At 52.3% G+C, this 17,052-nt stretch overlaps 1 protein-coding gene across 1 annotated transcript; it reads left to right on the top strand.

The window, feature by feature from the left end:
* Positions 1 to 1,575: 1,575 nt before the first annotated feature.
* On the top strand, positions 1,576 to 14,605 carry Mb (myoglobin). The gene is made up of 4 exons (XM_090357916.1): positions 1,576 to 1,603; positions 5,984 to 6,086; positions 11,318 to 11,540; positions 14,022 to 14,605. The coding sequence occupies exons 2-4, from the start codon at positions 5,992 to 5,994 to the stop codon at positions 14,166 to 14,168; spliced, it is 465 nt and encodes a 154-aa protein (XP_090214042.1). The 5' UTR covers positions 1,576 to 1,603; positions 5,984 to 5,991; the 3' UTR covers positions 14,169 to 14,605.
* The last annotated feature ends 2,447 nt before the right edge of the window (positions 14,606 to 17,052 follow it).

The raw sequence follows: 17,052 nt of genomic DNA, 5'->3' as shown, positions 1-17,052 counted from the left end.
AGCCCTGCCTGCTAGCCATCTCTGGGACCTTTGCTCAAACCTCTGCTCCAGATGGTTTGTCACCTCCATTTGACATTGAGACACTTGAAAACAGGAGTATAGCTGCCTCATCTTGTAATAATTTTGAAAGCCATCTTCAATCTTCTAAGCAGAGGGCCATGAGTAGACAGACCAGAAAGACCCTACTCTGGCTGTCAGAGATGAGGAAGAACAAAGAATCTTGGAAGGTGACTTGCAAGAATCAGTGGTGCTTCTCCTTAGCACCACTAGATGGCAGCAGCCAACCCATCGTCAGCCATTGGGAAACTGCCTTTACAGCCAAGAAGCCTGGAGGGCCCTGGACAGAATCCAGACAATAAGATAAACATTGGAAGAGCTGATTGGTCTGGCCTTTGCTAGTGCTGTCAGGAGATGAGAGGCTGAAGGGGAAGGATCCCAGAATTCGATCACTCCTGAGCCATGACGCATAGATCCAGAGCCAGGGTGCTCGGGTTCTGATGTTGGAGCTGGCCTTTTCTAGTTGTGAGAGCTTAAAACAGGTGCTTAGAAACTACTTTGGTGAAAATCACCAACTCCCCACCTGGGCCTGTCAATGCCTAATAGGTAAATTAAAGGAAGAGAAAAGCTTGGCACATCAGCCCCCTCTTGCCTCTGTCTCCTCTCTCTCAGTCTTTTTCTGGCCTGTAGTCACCCTGGGTTCCAGGAAGGACCAGTCTGATAGATAACACATTTACAAGGGATCTAAATGACTCCCAAAGAAAGGGACAAACCACCCACCACATAGTAAGGACCTGGGGATAAGGAACAACCCACCACATCCAATCACACCATCCAATAACCACCTTTTACTCCTGCCCAGAGATTCTTTGTCTATTTCAACCTAAAGCTCATGTCTGTGTGGGGAGGAGGGCTGAGTGTTCACTTTGTCTTCTGCAGCTGCCCATGCCTATAATAACTCTCCTTTCTCTGCCCTTCATCATGCTGGTCTCTTTATTTGGCATGTTGGGGCAAGTAGCCAGACAGGCCTGACATGTGAAAGCCAAGGAGCTGGGCCTCTGGCCTGGGACTCCAGTTACAACTTTGGGTGGCTTCCTGGCCTTCCCTGGGCCTCCATTTCTTCCTGAGTAAGGTGTTCATAAGTTGTTCATTCTGAAGAAAGGATTGAGGTGCTCACGGAGTACAAATGGGGAGAAGCCATTCCCCCTGGCTGTACCCTGTGTTTGAGCCTGGAGGGTGAAGAGGGAACATGGGCCCGAAAGAGGAACAGTGTGGGACAGGGGTGGGATAGGCCTCAAGATAGAGGGGGCCTGGCTCCCCAGATAACAGGTGCAGGGTGGGGCTGGGGAGGAGTGGGAGAAGGAGGAGGAGGAGGGAGGTTGGCTTTTCCAGGCCACACCTGTTGCCAGGGCATGTGGCTCCAGTGTCCTTGCCAGCCCTTTTCTAATAAGGCCCCCTGGGCCTTCAGGGAAAGGAGGGGCCTGTGTAGAAACTGTATTTTTAGTTCTCTGTGCCTCTCCCCTGTCCTATAAGACACCCCTCCCCACCCCCAGTCCTGGCTGCCTGGCTGCACTCCGGGAAGACAGCTGGGGAGCAGGGAGACGTGGTCAGTACGATGCTGGAGAGGGGCTAGACATGAGCAGCTATGGGTGGCGGGCTTGAGTAGGGGGCCAGATCAAGCTTAAGGGGCCCTCTGCTTGTTGAGTGAAGGTCCTGCCACCCCCAAACCTAGCTCAACCTAAATCCTGGCCTGGCGCTGGCCCAGAAGGGAGGACTTAGCCCAAGGCAGAGGCTGAACAAGCATGGGGAGGGCCCCTCTGGAAGGAATCTCCCTTACACAGAAGAGGGTGGGGCTCCTTTCTTAGGAAGATGGGGGACAGGCAGTCAAGATGGGAGGCCTTCGATCTTGGCTTTAGGAGCCAACATTCTCTTTTTTTCCCACTTCCTCGGTCTCCCTCAGTGAAGTCCTATGGAAAATTCTCCCAGACTTGCTGTGAGGTATGGTTGGCTACCTACATGCTGGGTAGTTCACAAGTCATCCAGATGGACTCTTGGCCATGAGGAAGATGGCGGTGGGGACACAGGTCCAGTGCATACTCTGCAGCACGTGCTAGAAAGCCCCATGGGAATCCTCTGGGGCTTGGGAGAGGGGACAAGACCTGGGCTAGCCTTACTCCCAGGGCTCTGGGGGTTTATGTGTTCAGAGGGCCTGTGGCGTCCCTGTATGACAGTCCTGTCTGGTCCCTGACAGCCCCCAGAGCCCAGGCAAGGGCGTGCGGTGGAGGTACACGTTAGCCCAGTATTACACAGTTTATTCGGCTGTCGATGGTGAGCTCAAGGTTCCCAGCATGCAAGCCGATGCCAGACCATGATCTGTAAGGAGAAGAAGGATACTGAGTGGGAGCTGAATATGATACCATGGCACAACAGACCTAGAGTTCTAGATGCTTCCATTTCAAACCCTCCGTGACCCTGGAATCTAGAACCCAAGTTTCTGGAGTAGTGCAAAGCTGACAGGATTAACACTCCAGAATTTTTATCCTGGGATCTCAGACTCTAGAATTTTGAAGACTTGGGGCTGGATTCCGTAAGTCTCATATTTGAGGATGAAAAGCATTCTGGGAAATGAGGGGGGAGAATCATGAGGGGATCTCAATTCCCCTCCACGGTGTCAAAGTAACCCATATGTGTATGTGCGTATGTGTGTGTGTGTTTATGTGGGCTCGTGGGCACGTATGGGCAGACACGTGGATGTAAGGCTGCAGAGTTTTATACACCAAGGCAGCCTGGCTTTTCTGGTACATCTGCAGTCTTCCTGCCCAGCCACAGCTGACAGCAAGAGTAACAGCCTCCCAAACAGAGCTGGAGACTCCAGGTCTCCATAGCAACTGCGAGGCAGGCACCCTGTTGTGGCAATGTGTAAAGTACACACAGATGTTGGTGACTCCCCGTTAGCATAAATGGTAGAACTTCAAAGGTACATCAACTTCGAAGCCACAGTTCTCCGGGGGCACCCCCCCCCCATTAATGGGGCACCTGCCAGCGCAGTGACAGTGGCACATTAAGCACTTGAGTATCGCTAATGGTTTGATGAGATTTTAAATACTCAGACAACTGGGGAGGCTAGAGACAGAGAAGAGATGGGGGTTTCTGATTTCCGACGTGAGCAGCCTTGCCCAACTCACCCCTTGTTCGCCATGGGGCTCACAGGAGGGCGCTGAAACAGCACACTGTGTCCCAAGAGCCAGCACGGAGGCTATAAATCAAGTACCAAGTACTGCCATTCCTGGCAGGGGGCCGAGGAGGTGACCAGACAGCTGGCTGCACCTCCTTCTTTCTGTCCCCTCTCCCCTACCCTGGACTCATGCTCTAGACACTGACCAGTAGCTGGGGCCACAGCCAGAGGCCAAGCCATGCACAGCTATGACTTTGCCTTTTCCATAAATGCTGGCATGGATCAGGCCCTCAGTCCAGGGCTGTGGAATAAATGAATGAACAAAGGAACAAGTGAATAAGTGCATGCCTGAGAACCCTCAGAAATCCACCTGACCTTCAGCCAGTGTGCCTTGTGCTGCTATAGCTGGGCAATGCTCGAGGCCTGCGGGCTCAGCTCTGGCCCACCTAAGCAGTGTGTCAGGAAGGGCAGACTGAGATGCCTTGGGCCCTGTCACTCACTGGCCAGCATCTGATGCTCTGCAAGGACATACCAGGGTCATTTGGGAAGGGCCAGCCTGTGGCAATCCTTGCACAGTCATTGGCCAGCTGTACGGGGATCAAAGAGCTTAGGGGCCAAAGTTAGGGCTGTGTAGGACAGTTCTAAGTTAAGGGTTCTATGCTCCTTGCTATCAAAGACGTGAATTTCACCTGTTTTCATGCCATGTTTCCACTACCTGGCCAATCCTTACCCCTGTGCCCCTAGTCCCAGTGTGAAGAGGTGATCTGATTGGCTGTTCAGGCATTGGCTGCCCCTAGTCAGGTGTCAGTCTTGGTCCAACCAGCTGCAACTGACCTCAGGTTTGGGGTATAATCATGTGGTCCCTAAATGTGGCTGGCCTTGTCTCAGCAGGGCCAGAGGAGGGTTGTGTCTCTAAAAAGAGTCACTTGGAGGGCCAGGAGTTTGGCCTAGTAGTAGAGTGCTTGCATAGCATGCATGAAGACCCAGATGTGATTCCTTGATACCACATACATCGAAAAAACCAGAAGTGGTGCTGTGGCTCAACTGGCAGAGCTTTAGCTTTGAGAAAGTTCAAGGATAGTGTTCAAGCCCTGAGTTCAAGACCGAGGACTTGCAGGAAAGAAAAACAGAGTTACTTGTGTCAGTCCCTGTTGATACAGCCAGAATAGACACGGAGTAACCAGGCAGATACTCAGCTCAGAAATAATGATCTTCCCCACAGGAGGCACTGAATAAATACTTAATAAATGCAGAAATCCTTGTGCAGTGACAAGCACCTGCAGAGCTCAAGCAAAGCACTAACTAAATCCCACTGTATTTTCATTTCCCCAACTTATCTCCCCAAGGATGTGGGGAATTTCTTAAACACAAATTTTTTCTTTACTTGGCTGTCCTCAGCATGTAGTATGGTGACTGCCATACAGTAGATATGCTGTGATGTTTGTGAGATGGATAGACAGATGATAATGATGGATGGGTCCCTGGAAGGAGGGAGGCATGGAATGATGAGTGATACATGATGGATAGATGAATGGTAGATGAATGATGGGTAGATGATGAATGGATGGATGGTGGATGAATGATGGATGAATGAATGGATGAATAGATGGAGGTACATAAAGATATAAATGAAATCCAATCACACTTGCCTTCTTTGCAAGGCCATCAACCTTTATTTGGGGGGAGGGAATGTCAATTATGGGACTTGAACCCAGGTCCTGAGTGCTGTTCCTGAGCTTTTATGCTCAAGACTACTGCTCTACTACTTTAAGCCACAGCACCACTTCCAGCTTTCTGATGGTTCATTGAAGATAAGAGTCTCATAGGCTTTCCTGCCAGGCTGGCTTCAAACCACAATCCTCAGATCTCAACCTTCTGTGGTGGGATAATAGACATGAGCCACTGGCACTTGGCTACCATCTCTCTTTTACTCTATATAACTCAAGTTTATACAGAGCTCTGTGTAAGGACCTAAGAGACACAGATGAATAAAACAAAAAATGAAAGGTTTCAAGAATGTGGCCTTAGGGTCCTGACATTCTAAGTTCAAACCTAGGATGCTGTGTGACTGTGGCATGGCTCCCTACCTTCTCCTCAGTAAAGCAAGGGTGCTGTCTGTGTCTACCACACATAGCTCCTGAATTGGAGGAGCTGGCAGATATAAAGTGCTGAAACAGGGCCTGTGGCAGGCAGAGGTGGGAAGTGCTGCCTGCTCTCACCCCAGCAGACGCCCTGCACAGAGACACAAGGGTCGCTCTATAGGTGCATAAATTTCAGAGGTCCAGTGGCTACGAAGATTCTTTCTTATCACTTTCATTTGGGGTCAGAGAAAGGAAATAAAACAGAAGACTGCCAGTGGTCAGGACAGTTGTGGGCCAGCAGGATGCCTGTGCCCAAGCTTAGAACATGACGGGTCTTTGGGATGGCTGACAGGAGGAGGGTTGAGTTTCAGGCTGCTTGGCCTTGGGCTCCACAGTGCCCTTTCCCTTGGCTTGTGAGAATCCAGACAGTGGCTTGGTCCCTTGATCCACACCCCACCCCCTGTTGCCCGAGTTGTCCTACCTCCCACAATGGCACCTGCCCCGAAATAGCTGCCCACATGAGGACTGGAGAAAGGCAGAGATTAGAGCCTGGGGGAAGGGGAGGGTAGGGGACATAAGGAGAAGGGGAGGGAAGCATGCAGCATCAGGTGATCTACAACCAGCATCCAAGAAGGTATAAAAACCCCTTTGGACCAGGCAGCTTCAAACCCTGGTTGCCTGGCCTAGACACCGAGCAGTTAACCCACATCACTCTTCTTGTCTTCCTCAGACTTCACCATGGGGCTCAGCGACGGGGAATGGCAGCTGGTGCTGAACGTCTGGGGAAAAGTGGAGGCTGATCTGGCAGGCCATGGACAGGAAGTCCTCATCAGGTAAAAGGAAGGGATCCTTAGGCCCCCCTTACCCATACCCCTAAAGATCTCAGATACTCAATTTTAAGGTAGAAATCAGCCCCAGGTAGACCAGTTGTCCCAGGCAGAGGAGTTTCTTAAACTTCCTATACTGTGTTCTTTTGCTTGAGAGAATAAAGGATTGGATTTAGGAAAGATAAAGGATTCCACCCAGACTAATATCAACAGCTGGAAGAAACATAAGGTTCAAACCCTGAGAGCCTGGAATCCATCAGAATGAATCTTGGAATTGTAGGTAGTCAGAGTGAATAGGGCTAAAGTCTTGTCCAGCCACCTTACCTATTAACTGAGGGTTCAGAGAGGAAGAAGATACCCCAAAACCACAAACTCACAAATGCTTATAAATTTCCAGGCTAAAAGGACATGGCCTTCAAAGTGAAGACCTGCTGCATCTAGATTTGGCTCTATCTCTGGGCAGCTGTGTGGCCTTTGGGAAGATTCTCAATTTCTCTGAGGATGTTTCTTATCTTGGATGGGGGAAAAATAAGCCCTCATTCCTACATCATAGGGTAGAAGTGAATGTTCTTTCCTGTTTGGAAAGAACAGGCCTGGTTCCTGACATATAATGAGTTCTAGAAATGTTTGTTAACTATTACAAATGCTGAGCCCTGTAATTAGCAAAGGGCTGAGAGGCCTATTTGCAACCTGTGGTATTGAGTATATCTTCACTTTGAAAGCTTGAATGAAGTGGTTTCCAAACTTAGCCAGAGAAGTTCTGAATGTCTCCCCCACACCCTAAATCCAAAATTCTGTGAGAAAGGAATGCTGATGCTGGGTTCTCTCTTCCCCCACCCCTTCTCCCACATCTGGGCAGCTCAGATCAAAGTCCTCCTGGGCTGTGCTCAGTGGGTCTGCTTCTGGGGAAGCAGGTCCTGGCTTACCCCCAATTTGTCCTTGAAATCACATTTGCAAAGGAATTGTTCCCCATTTGTGAGCAGGGCAAGTCTTCGTCACAGATCTCTGGGCTCCATGCAGAATACAGGAAGGAGAGCCAGCTTCCTGTTCTCTAGATGGCACCCTATATGGCTCCCCTACACTTTCTTCCCTGCTGTCCCTGTCAGAGAGGCCCAAGGCTATGACAGCCCTCCCGCCCCCCAACCATGCCCATCCCATGCCATACCACCAGGCTGACATCTGAGGGGTCAAGACAGGTCCCCCATGCCACCAAGCAGCCTTCTGCAGGACCTGCCAAGCAGTAAATTATCTGAGGCATTTGAGATCCCAGCTGGCCCCCGTGCCTAGGACCCAGGATGCAGTGAAATAGCAGTCCGTGCTGCCATGGGAAGGGAAGGGATTGAAGTAAGTGGAGCAGCAGGCCTCTTGCTGAGGTGGCAGCCCCTGCCAGCCTCAAGGCAGAGACTTGTGCAACCTTAAGGAGACTTGGCACCATTGGGCAATGTTCCCTCCCTTCTGGGGGCAGAGAAGAGAGGCCTGCCAGGGACCTGCAGCAGCCAGGGACCTGGAGGGCTGTGATACCTTCCGGACTGAGGACTCTGGAATATTCCAAGAGGTGTCATGCCGTGTTGTATCTCAAACCATAGGGGGAGATTTCCCCTTTAGGGTCCCCACTCTGTCTAGGCAGGAGTTGACCTCCTTTTTCTTTCTGGTCTTGGGGTTTCTTTTACTCAAGGCTAGCACTTACCATTTGAGCCACAGGACCACTTCTGGCCTTTTCTGAGTAGTTTATTGGAGATAAGAGTCTCATAGACTTTCCTGCTTAGGTTGGCTTTGAACCCTGATCCTCAGATCTGAGCCTCCTGAGTAGCTAGGCTTGAGCTACCAGTGCCTGGCTAGGAGCTGACCTCTTAGTCAGGTGGAGATAAGGGGAAGATGGAGTCAGCCTGTCTGCTGACTGCCAGGCCCCACTAGATTTCACCTTCATGCACTCATCTAAGCCTTGTAAAGCATCATCATCATCATCATCATCATCATCATCATCATCATCATCATGGCCACACTGAACAGAGAGGCTCTGCTCTTGGTTCTGTTACAGGGCCTGACGGAACTTCCCTGGAATGGGCTTTCCCCAGGAGAACCCAAAGGATTTCCATGGGTCTGTGTCAGTAGTCAGGTCCCATCTGGTTTTCCCACTGGCCTCCATTCAGAAGATGGCAGGAACATGACCCTCCCCCCGTGCCTCCCCCTCCCCCACCTTCCCCATTTCTGAGTGTCTGACCACACATTTGCTGAGCCAGGAAGGCTGACAATAGGACTGAATGTATGACCAGAACTGCTGTGGAAACGTGGAGGAGCCCCCACCCTACTGTGGTGCCACTTCTGCAGGGCCGGGGGCTGTGGCCCAGGAAATAGGGTTGGGGACTCTGTGCTGGCCAGCAAGCCTGGGCTCATCCTCCACTCCAGCCCTTTTGGTTTACTTATGTAGAGTCAAGGCCCAGAGAGGGTGTGTGACTTCTTCGGCAACACACAGCACACAGAAGCCAGAGCTGGTCCCAGAACTTAGGGGTCCCCATTCTTAACCCTAGATCCCAGGAAACCAAGATCCCCTTCTGCCTTGGCCTCTGATCCCTGGCCCTCCTGTGTCTCTGTCACCTTCCAGCTTTCTGACCTTGGGCCTTGCTTGGGCTGCCAGGTCTCCCATCTGTCAGCATGAATCCAAGGATCATTGTCGCCAGATAATAATAGTCAGGAGCTCAGGGACCCTTGGATGAAGGTGACAGAGACGAGCTGTCAGTGACGTATGTGGCTTTGGATGAGGCCCTGGTGTGACTCAGGGACATTGATCATGGCTGTGGACAGCCCTGGCACCCTGGAGGAATACAAAGGTCATCCCCCGAGGGAGGCACTGCAACCATCACCTGGTGCCTTCTGCCTACGTGACTCTGCCTATGTGGCTGGGCATGCTCACGCAATGGTGCGGCATGCATGCATACACTAGGGGCTGCATGTTTCAGTTTGCACGTAAATGTCTTGGTGTGACAATGACAAAGCCCAAGCTGTCACCCACAGTGTAGGCAGGAAGCCAGACTACCTTGCTAAATACCAGTGTCACAGAAGCACTCTGTGCCTCAGTTTCCTGAGCTGTCACATAAACTCTGCTGCATCACCCATTCTTTCTGTCTCTTCCTTTTTTTCTTTCTTCTTTCCTTCTTTCTATCCTTCCTTCCTTTTCTTTCTTTCCGTAATAGTGTTTTGTTTTTTTTCAACTCAAGCTCTCTATCCTTGTACCATATCCTATCTCTAGCTCTTTCCTTGCCCTATATTTTTTTTGTGAGAGTTTTGGGGCTTGAATGCAGGGCCTGGATACCATCCCTGCATTTTTTTCCATTTTAATAGAAAGGTTACTTTACATTCGCCAGATTGAAGGTGCATTACTTCACATACATTGATTCCCTTTCCCTGCATTTTTATTGCTCAAGACTAGCACTGCACCACTTAAGCCACAGCTCCACTTCTGATTTTCTGATGGTTAATTGGAAAGTCTCACAGATTCTCCTGCCCTGGTTAGCTTTGAACCATCATCCTTAGATCTCTGTTTCCTGATTAGCTAGGACTGTAGGCATGAGCCACCAGTACCCAGCTGCCCTTGTTATTTTTAGATAATCACATGCCTGAACTGTGATCGCTTCTTTTGCTTCCTGCCATAGTTGAGACGACAGGCATGCCCCAGCACATCCAGCTTCTTTCTGTTGCTGTGGAGTCTTCTGGACTCTTCTGCCTAGGGTTGGCCTTGAGTTGAGATCTTCCTAATCTCAGCCTCATAGGTAGCTAGAATTTTATGTGTGAGCCACCACCACCCAGCTTGCACATACACAGTAAGTGCCATATCAATGCAGGTGGTTCAGGATTACTGGAAGCTGGAGTGTGCATCTGTATGTGCCCATGTGTTTACCTGGGAAGTTTGATCAGCAGACTGGAGAGTTGCTTGTGGACTAACCAGCAAGAGTAGAGTGAGGCAAGGTTTGTCTCAGGGAAGAAGGGTTCCATTCACCTCCTCTCTGGAAGTTGCCTCTTGCCTGGGGATCTCCAGGATGACATTGTCACCCACGTGTGCAACATCAGCTTGTCCAAACATGAACTGAGCAGGGCCCCGGGCCCCGGGCTCCCAGAACACTGTGAATCCTGTCTGGTGGCTGAGGACAGAGGGCTGCATGCATGATCAAGGATCTGTAGTGCCTTCCTCCTGCACCCTCTACTGTGGTCGCCTGCGTGTCAGGGCTGAGGTCCAGCTGCTCAACCTCTATTTACCAGGCTCTGAGCACTGGCATTGGGCTGCCCATCCCTCCTTGCTGCCAGCAGCTCCTGGTGCATGCTTTGCAGGTGTTGATTTCTGCCAGGCTGGGAGCAGGCAATGAGGATGGGGGATGGGAGGGAGGGAGGAGCCACAGAGTCTGCTGGACTGGCAAGAGGACAGGAAGACAGAGTAATGGACAGACAGGAGGCTGGGGTCCACTGATGACCCCCAGTAACTGGAACTTGCTTTCAGATTAAAGAGAAACCCAGTGTCCTGACCACAGGGGCACCTCCCTGCAGGCCTCTAGGTCAGAGGCCACCAGAATCGGATTCCTGGGCCCAGTAGCTTAGGGCACAGACAAGTGTAAGTGTCATGGCAGAGGCTCATGGTGCCAGGCGGGCGCATCACCGGGTCTGTGAATCTGGTGGGTCCCCCATTCTCAGCTCTGGGGGTTTGGGAGGCGGCCTCGAGGCCAGCGGGCGGTGGGGAGGCTGTCACAGGCAACAGTGGAGCACGTCAGGCAGGGGGCTGCAGACCTGCCCCTGGCCTGAGCCAGGATTGCTCACTCCTGGTTTCAGCCCAGCTCCTCTGCGCACAGCCCCAACTCCTGTTGGTGATGTCACACCTCTGAGCCCTGCTTCCTGTAAAATGGGGATGAGTGAATGGTGCTAAAGAGAGATTCAGAAGGCAGCCAAGCACAGCGCCAGTGCACACGGGCGCTGGTGCAATGCAGGGCTCTGAAGGCCCCGTGTCCCAGACACCATAATGCCCTCCCCTGATAGGATGGAGGAGACAGGGCAAGCCGAGGCCACGAGCAGAGATGCCTTTGCCTTCTGCCCCTCAGAGGCACAGGCCTTCACCTCCAGATAGCACGGAGCATACACTATCTCATTTAATCTTTTCGGGAGGGACAATTTATCTTCATTTCCCAGATGAGGAAGCCAAGGCCCAGAGAGGTGCACAATCCTGCATCTCACTCCAGCCCTCTTTTGTCTCCCAGGCTCTTTAAAGGCCACCCTGAGACCCTAGAGAAGTTTGACAAGTTCAAGAACCTCAAGTCAGAGGACGAGATGAAGGCATCTGAGGATCTAAAGAAGCATGGCACCACCGTGCTCACTGCCCTGGGTGGCATCCTGAAGAAGAAAGGGCAGCATGAGGCGGAGCTCAAGCCATTGGCCCAGTCCCACGCCACCAAGCACAAGATTCCTGTGGCGTACCTGGAGGTAGGAAGCCTCAGGCAGGAGAGGGCGGGAAGGCTTCAAGGGCCTTGGCATTCAAGTCCCAGCTTGGCTTCTCACTGCTCAGTGGGTGGAACCCTTGTTTAGTCTCCTCCTAGAACCCCACAACACAAACAGCATGGCAGATTTCATGTCTTCTGTTCTCATGGAGACAAGGGGTGGGAGATCCAGCATACATCTTCCATCCTTTCCACAAGTGGCAGTATTTTTCTACCCACCCACTGCACAGATTAGGAAACTGAGGCAGGGCAAGGGGGGAGTGTTTTGTGCATGAGCACCAGAGCAAAACAGGGTGGCAGAGAACCCTCACTCACGTCTTTGCTTTTCCAGAAACTCTGTGTGGTTGGAAACTATGACATGCAGGATTCCTAAGCAGGAATCTTGGGGCTCAATCTGGGGGTGTCTGGAGGCTCTTCGATGGACTCCAACACCTCTGCAGAGAGACAGAGCTCTGGGACACCAGACACCAGCTGTTGATGTCACTTTCCTGCAGGGGCCAGTGAGGGGGGTGGAGAGACTGGTCTGCAGGTTCTTCTTCCACAGCCATCTCTGATGAGATACTGCTGGCTCACTCCTGTAGTCCTAGCTGTTCTGGAGGCTGGGATCTGGAGGATCACCATTTGAGGCCAGCCTAGACAGACAAATCTAAGAGACTCTTATCTCCAATTAACCAGTGAAAGGCCTTAAGCAGAGGCATGGTTCAAGTCTTGAGCAAAAGAGTTGAGTAAGAACTTGAGGCCCTGAGTTCAAGCCCCAGTACCAACAATAATAATTAGGAACATGCAGCCTTGAGGTGAGGATACGCCTAGCATGCACTTGGGTTATTACTCTAAGGAGAAGGACTCAAGAAGAATCCCTGAATGAGGCATTGAGGGCCCCTTGTGCTCTGTTTTAACTCCTGCAGGGCCTGTGCACTGAGTGAGGCTTGTTTGGTACTCATATGCCTGGCTGCATGAGTGACCTAGACTACAGGGTTCTTGTCCCATCTTCTTCATTCTTTTTTTTTTTTTGGCCAGTCCCATGGCTGAAACTCGGGGCCTGGGCACTGTCCATGGGTTTTCTCAAGGCTAGTGCTCTGCCACTTGAGCCACAGCATCACTTCTGGCCTTTTCTGTGTATGTGGTACAGAGGGATCGAACCTGGGGCTTTGTGCGTGCTGGGTAAGCACTCTACCACTAGGCCACGCTCTTGGCCCATCTTCTTCATAATTTATGGAAGGCCAGTGCATGTCACTGCACACCAAAACAAGAGTGAGGCCAGGACAGAGGGCAGCAGGCACTGCGAGCCACTTCTGCTTTGGTTGTCTGGACATCGGCAGCTCTGCTGTCGACACCAGGCTGGGGTGCCATGAGCTCATCTCAGTCCCCAGTTTACAGTGAAGTCATTCAGGGCAGGACAGGTCCTCGGAGGGCAGCACTCACTGAGCAGCCTCCCCCACTCCAGCGACACTCGACACTCGATTTGTGACATTTCAGGTGGATTTCAGCGGATGGCTCCCCAGGCTACCCGCTATGTCCTGGGGGATACTTGTGTGACCACTTTCAGCACTCTCTCCATCCCCGCCTCAGCCCTGGCACTGCTCACCCAGTCCCCTGGGCACGATTCCACCCTGCCATCCACCTGCTCTGGGACCTCGGGCAGCCATTTGTCCATCTCCTCTGTGAAATGTCAGCCAGGGCTGCAATTAGGGCCAAATCCTGATTCAAGGTGGAGACGCCTAGTGACATTTTACATCCTGGTCTTCCACTGTAGTTCTGGGTTGCAGAGTTGTGGACACATCCTCTCCCCTCCCCTCCCTCCCCTCCCCTCCTCTCCCTCCTCCCTCTCCCTCCTCCTCTACACACATGCCTCTCACCAACATTTGCATCACACTGCTATGCATCACGCGTTGCTGTCCCCAACAGAAAGAGGGTCCCTGGTCCACAGAGTCAAAAGCACAGGAAGAAAACACACTCTAAAGGAAGTTTCCTTCTAGAATTCCTGACCGCACAACCCTGGGTAGAATAGGGTCTAGAGCACCCCTTCTTTTCCACAGCTGATGTTGGAGGTGCAGAGCTCTCTCTGTCTCTCCATCTGTCTCTGTCTGTCTGTCTGTCTGTCTGTCTGTGTCTCTTTGTCTCTCTCTGTCTCTCTTTGTCTCTGTTTCTCTCTTCGTCTCTGTTTCTCTCTTTGTCTCTGTTTCTCTCTCCGTCTCTGTCTCTCTCAGTGGCAGTTGGGCTCCAACCCTGGACAGCAAGGCAGGGGGACAGGGTTCAGGATACAGATGTCAAAGCCACCCCTAAGTTCAAATGCCCCCTCCAGCCCTTATGACCTTGTTTCCCCATGCCTCAGTTTCTCCATCTGTAAAGCAAGGATGGTGGTATCTGAGTCCCAGTGTGAGGTTTGAAGGAGCTGAACTGTGCAGACCACCCTGCTGGCCTGAGCTTGTCCTTCCTCCTGACTCCCTGTCTGGTCTCCTTCCTGCAGTTCATCTCGGAAGCCATCATCCAGGTCCTGCAGAGCAAGCATGCTGGGGACTTCGGGGCCGATGCCCAGGGAGCCATGAGAAAGGCTCTGGAGCTGTTCCGGAATGACATGGCGTCCAAGTACAAGGAGCTGGGGTTCCAGGGCTAGGCCCTGCCACCCCCGGCCCACCGGTGTCCCCAGGCCCATGGCCAGTGGGGACTGAACGTCTCGTAGCCATGTAGAGTGTGCAGAGTGACCTAGCTTAGCAGAGGTGGGCAGAGGAGGAGAGCAGGGGCTCCAGCGCCCCCCACCACATCATTGCCTGGAGTGCATTGTGACCCGGTGTGGGTTCTACTCAATTCTCCAGTCCCCTAAACCCCATTCTGGGTCCTTCTGATCTCCAAATTAGCACCTCTTCCGCCTTCACCTTTTAGCCCAATCCAAGCCACTCACCAGCATAGCTGACCCCTCGTCCCACCAGAGACAGCGGGGTATCCCTTTGACAGATGAGGCGGGCACAGCCAGCAGGAGGGGAGGGGATAGCCATTGGGAAGCAGCAAGAACATTCTCAGGTGTTGGGGTGACTCAAATGGTTTTAATAAATGTCTCTGCAACTTCTCAGTCTCTGCCTGCCCTTCTGTCCCCTAGAGCAGGGGAACATCCACTCAAGAGGAAGAAGAAGAGGGGGAAGGGGAGTACAGGCTGGGGACAGGGGGAGAAGGGGAGGGAGAGGCCAGGGCCACCTTCCAGAAGCCACCACTGAGCATCAGGCACATACAGGGCACGGGGACAGGGAGGGGGGAGCCAGGGCCCCAGGGTCACTGTGTTGGGTGGAGACAAATGAGCTTGGCAGCATGGAGACCAGTGCCTGGTGCCCAGGCTGTAGGAACCCAGAGGAGAGCAGCTGGCCAAGGGTGGAGATGGCCTTGGTGGTCACAACAGAAGGTCAGGGCCAGCAAGTGGGTGGGACAGAGCCGAGCTGCTGGGAGAAGGCCCAGAACACACTATGGGCCAGGCCTTGGAGGGGACATCTGCACCCCTCCACTCCAGCTAGGGAACCCTCCTGCTCCGTGAGGGGTCTGCAAGAGAGTGGGAGGGGAAGAGGGAAGAAAGGAAAGGGTTGGAGAGGGGGAAGGGAGAAGAGAGGAAGAGAAGGGGGAGGGAGAAGGGAAAAGGCAGGGAAGCCCTGAGACACTGGGTCCTGGAGAGAAATGTCAACTGTGAACTTAGTAACCCAACTGGCCGTCAGACAGAGAAGCTTCTAGACTTGGAGGATGCTCTGGAGAAGTAGGTTCAGCTCTGGGCAATTGGTATTTTTGTCAGGGAAATGTGTGTGTGTGTGTGTGTGTGTGTGTGTGTGTGTGTGTGTGTGTGTGTGTGTGTGTGAGAGAGAGGGGGGGGGGAAGGTTGCAGAGAAGGATGAGTTGTCATTGCCTGCACATTGGCTGAACAAACCTGCGTGGCGGAGCCCAGCTTGTCCCTGGCATCTTTCTCTCTCTGCCCCTCACGGAGCCTCTGTCTGCATGCATGCATTTTGTGCCTGGGCAGCCGTATTTCATTTGATCTGTTTATCTGAGGTTTTCCTCAGTCTCCACGGACTCTGGTAAATTCTAGCAGTGCCCTGGGGGGCTCGGGGGTGCAGCCATCTGAGTGTTTGGTGTCCTGGGGGGGGGTAGGGGAGGTGCCTCACCCCAGAAGCTCTCGAGGGTTCCTGAGATGTGAGGCACTGATTCCGCCTTGTTGCTATGCCCCTGAACCCACCTGAGCGTTGGGGCCCTCCTCCAGGACTTGGCCTGGCTTAAGCAGGGCTTCCCAGGACAGGTCCCAGGCACTCTCCAGCAGTGCCTGGCCAGTGAGCGAAGGAGGATGGGTGGATACATGATCCAGGCAACCTGTGCAGCCTTTGCCTTTATCCTCATCCCTCATTCTGGGAGCCAGCGGGTGTCCTTGCGGGCGTTCTGAGAGCTCATGGTTAGAAGGCTTTTCTCTGCTAAAGTGTTACTCTTTCCTCTCACCTCTTCCTCCTGTGGGTTTCAGAAAAGGCTTCTCTAGCCTGAGAAGCTGGGAAGCAATGCTCTGTCCCTCCACCTTTCTGATCACTTTCTCTCCCTCCATTTTCTCAGGACCAAGCTTTGCAACCCTGGGTGATTTTGTTCCATTTTCAACTGTCAGGTCCTTCCTTGAGGCTTGCACACAGAAACACCTGCTTATCTGAAAAGGTGAGGCAAAAAGCAATGAAAGAAGTGGGGGGGAGTTGCAGACACAGGCTAACATTAAAATCATCTTGCATTGAGTCTTCATTAATTCAGCAAATATTTGCTGAGTAAATATTAAGTGCCAGGTGCTACACTGGGGCTTGGGTCACAGCTTCAAAAAGCAGACATGGTCTCTGCCCTGCAGAAGCTTCCAGAGAATGGAGTGAACAAAGAGCCCTGCAGAAGGGAGTTTCCAGTACAGGGGAGGTGTTTTGAAATCCACCATGAACCCATACTTCACACAGAACAAGACTGTATAAAGGGGTGCACTGTGTTGGGCCTTGGGGGGCCTTGAAGATCAGAGACTAGGCCCACTTCAGGGATGAGGAGGCTGGAGACGGGTGAAACTGAGTGCTCAGGTGTTTGGGGATTTGGGGACCAATCGCAATGGTTTATTTGTCACAGAGTCAGGGAGTGTGTTAGAGGTTTTGTTCATTGGCCTTCTGTTACCCTCACAAACACATAAGAGAGATTCTGTCGGTAAAGAAGACAGGTCGAAAGCTAGGTACTGGTGGCACATACCTCTAATCCTAGCTACTCAGGAGGCTGAGATCGGAGGGTGGCTGTTCAGAGCTGACCTAAGCTTAAGAGAAAAACAAGATGAGTGGGAAGGAGTGGGGGAGGGAAAGTGGGAGAAAAACATGGGAAGGGGTAACAAAGTTCAAGAGCACATGCGTGTGTGCAGACTTCAAGTACACATTCACAGTATAGCACATCCTCCACACGCATGCGCCCATCACACATGGCCCCTGCTGCATTCCCTCAGCCTCTCCCATCATCTCTGTGTGGTCACCTCT

The sequence above is a fragment of the Megascapheus bottae genome, chromosome 2 (genome assembly GCF_031878675.1).
Source record: "Megascapheus bottae isolate mThoBot1 chromosome 2, mThoBot2.hap1, whole genome shotgun sequence".
Classification (NCBI taxonomy): domain Eukaryota; kingdom Metazoa; phylum Chordata; class Mammalia; order Rodentia; family Geomyidae; genus Megascapheus; species Megascapheus bottae.
Note: the sequence above shows the minus strand (reverse complement) of the source record. Positions and strands in the feature narration are given on the sequence as shown.

Bases quoted from the DNA above. Each gene is read 5' to 3' on its own strand.
- Mb (XM_090357916.1), top strand. From the start codon at position 5,992: ATGGGGCTCAGCGACGGGGAATGGCAGCTGGTGCTGAACGTCTGGGGA. The intron at 6,087-11,317 runs GTAAAAGGAAGG...TTTGTCTCCCAG, and splicing joins GGACAGGAAGTCCTCATCAG to GCTCTTTAAAGGCCACCCTG. The intron at 11,541-14,021 runs GTAGGAAGCCTC...TCCTTCCTGCAG, and splicing joins TTCCTGTGGCGTACCTGGAG to TTCATCTCGGAAGCCATCAT.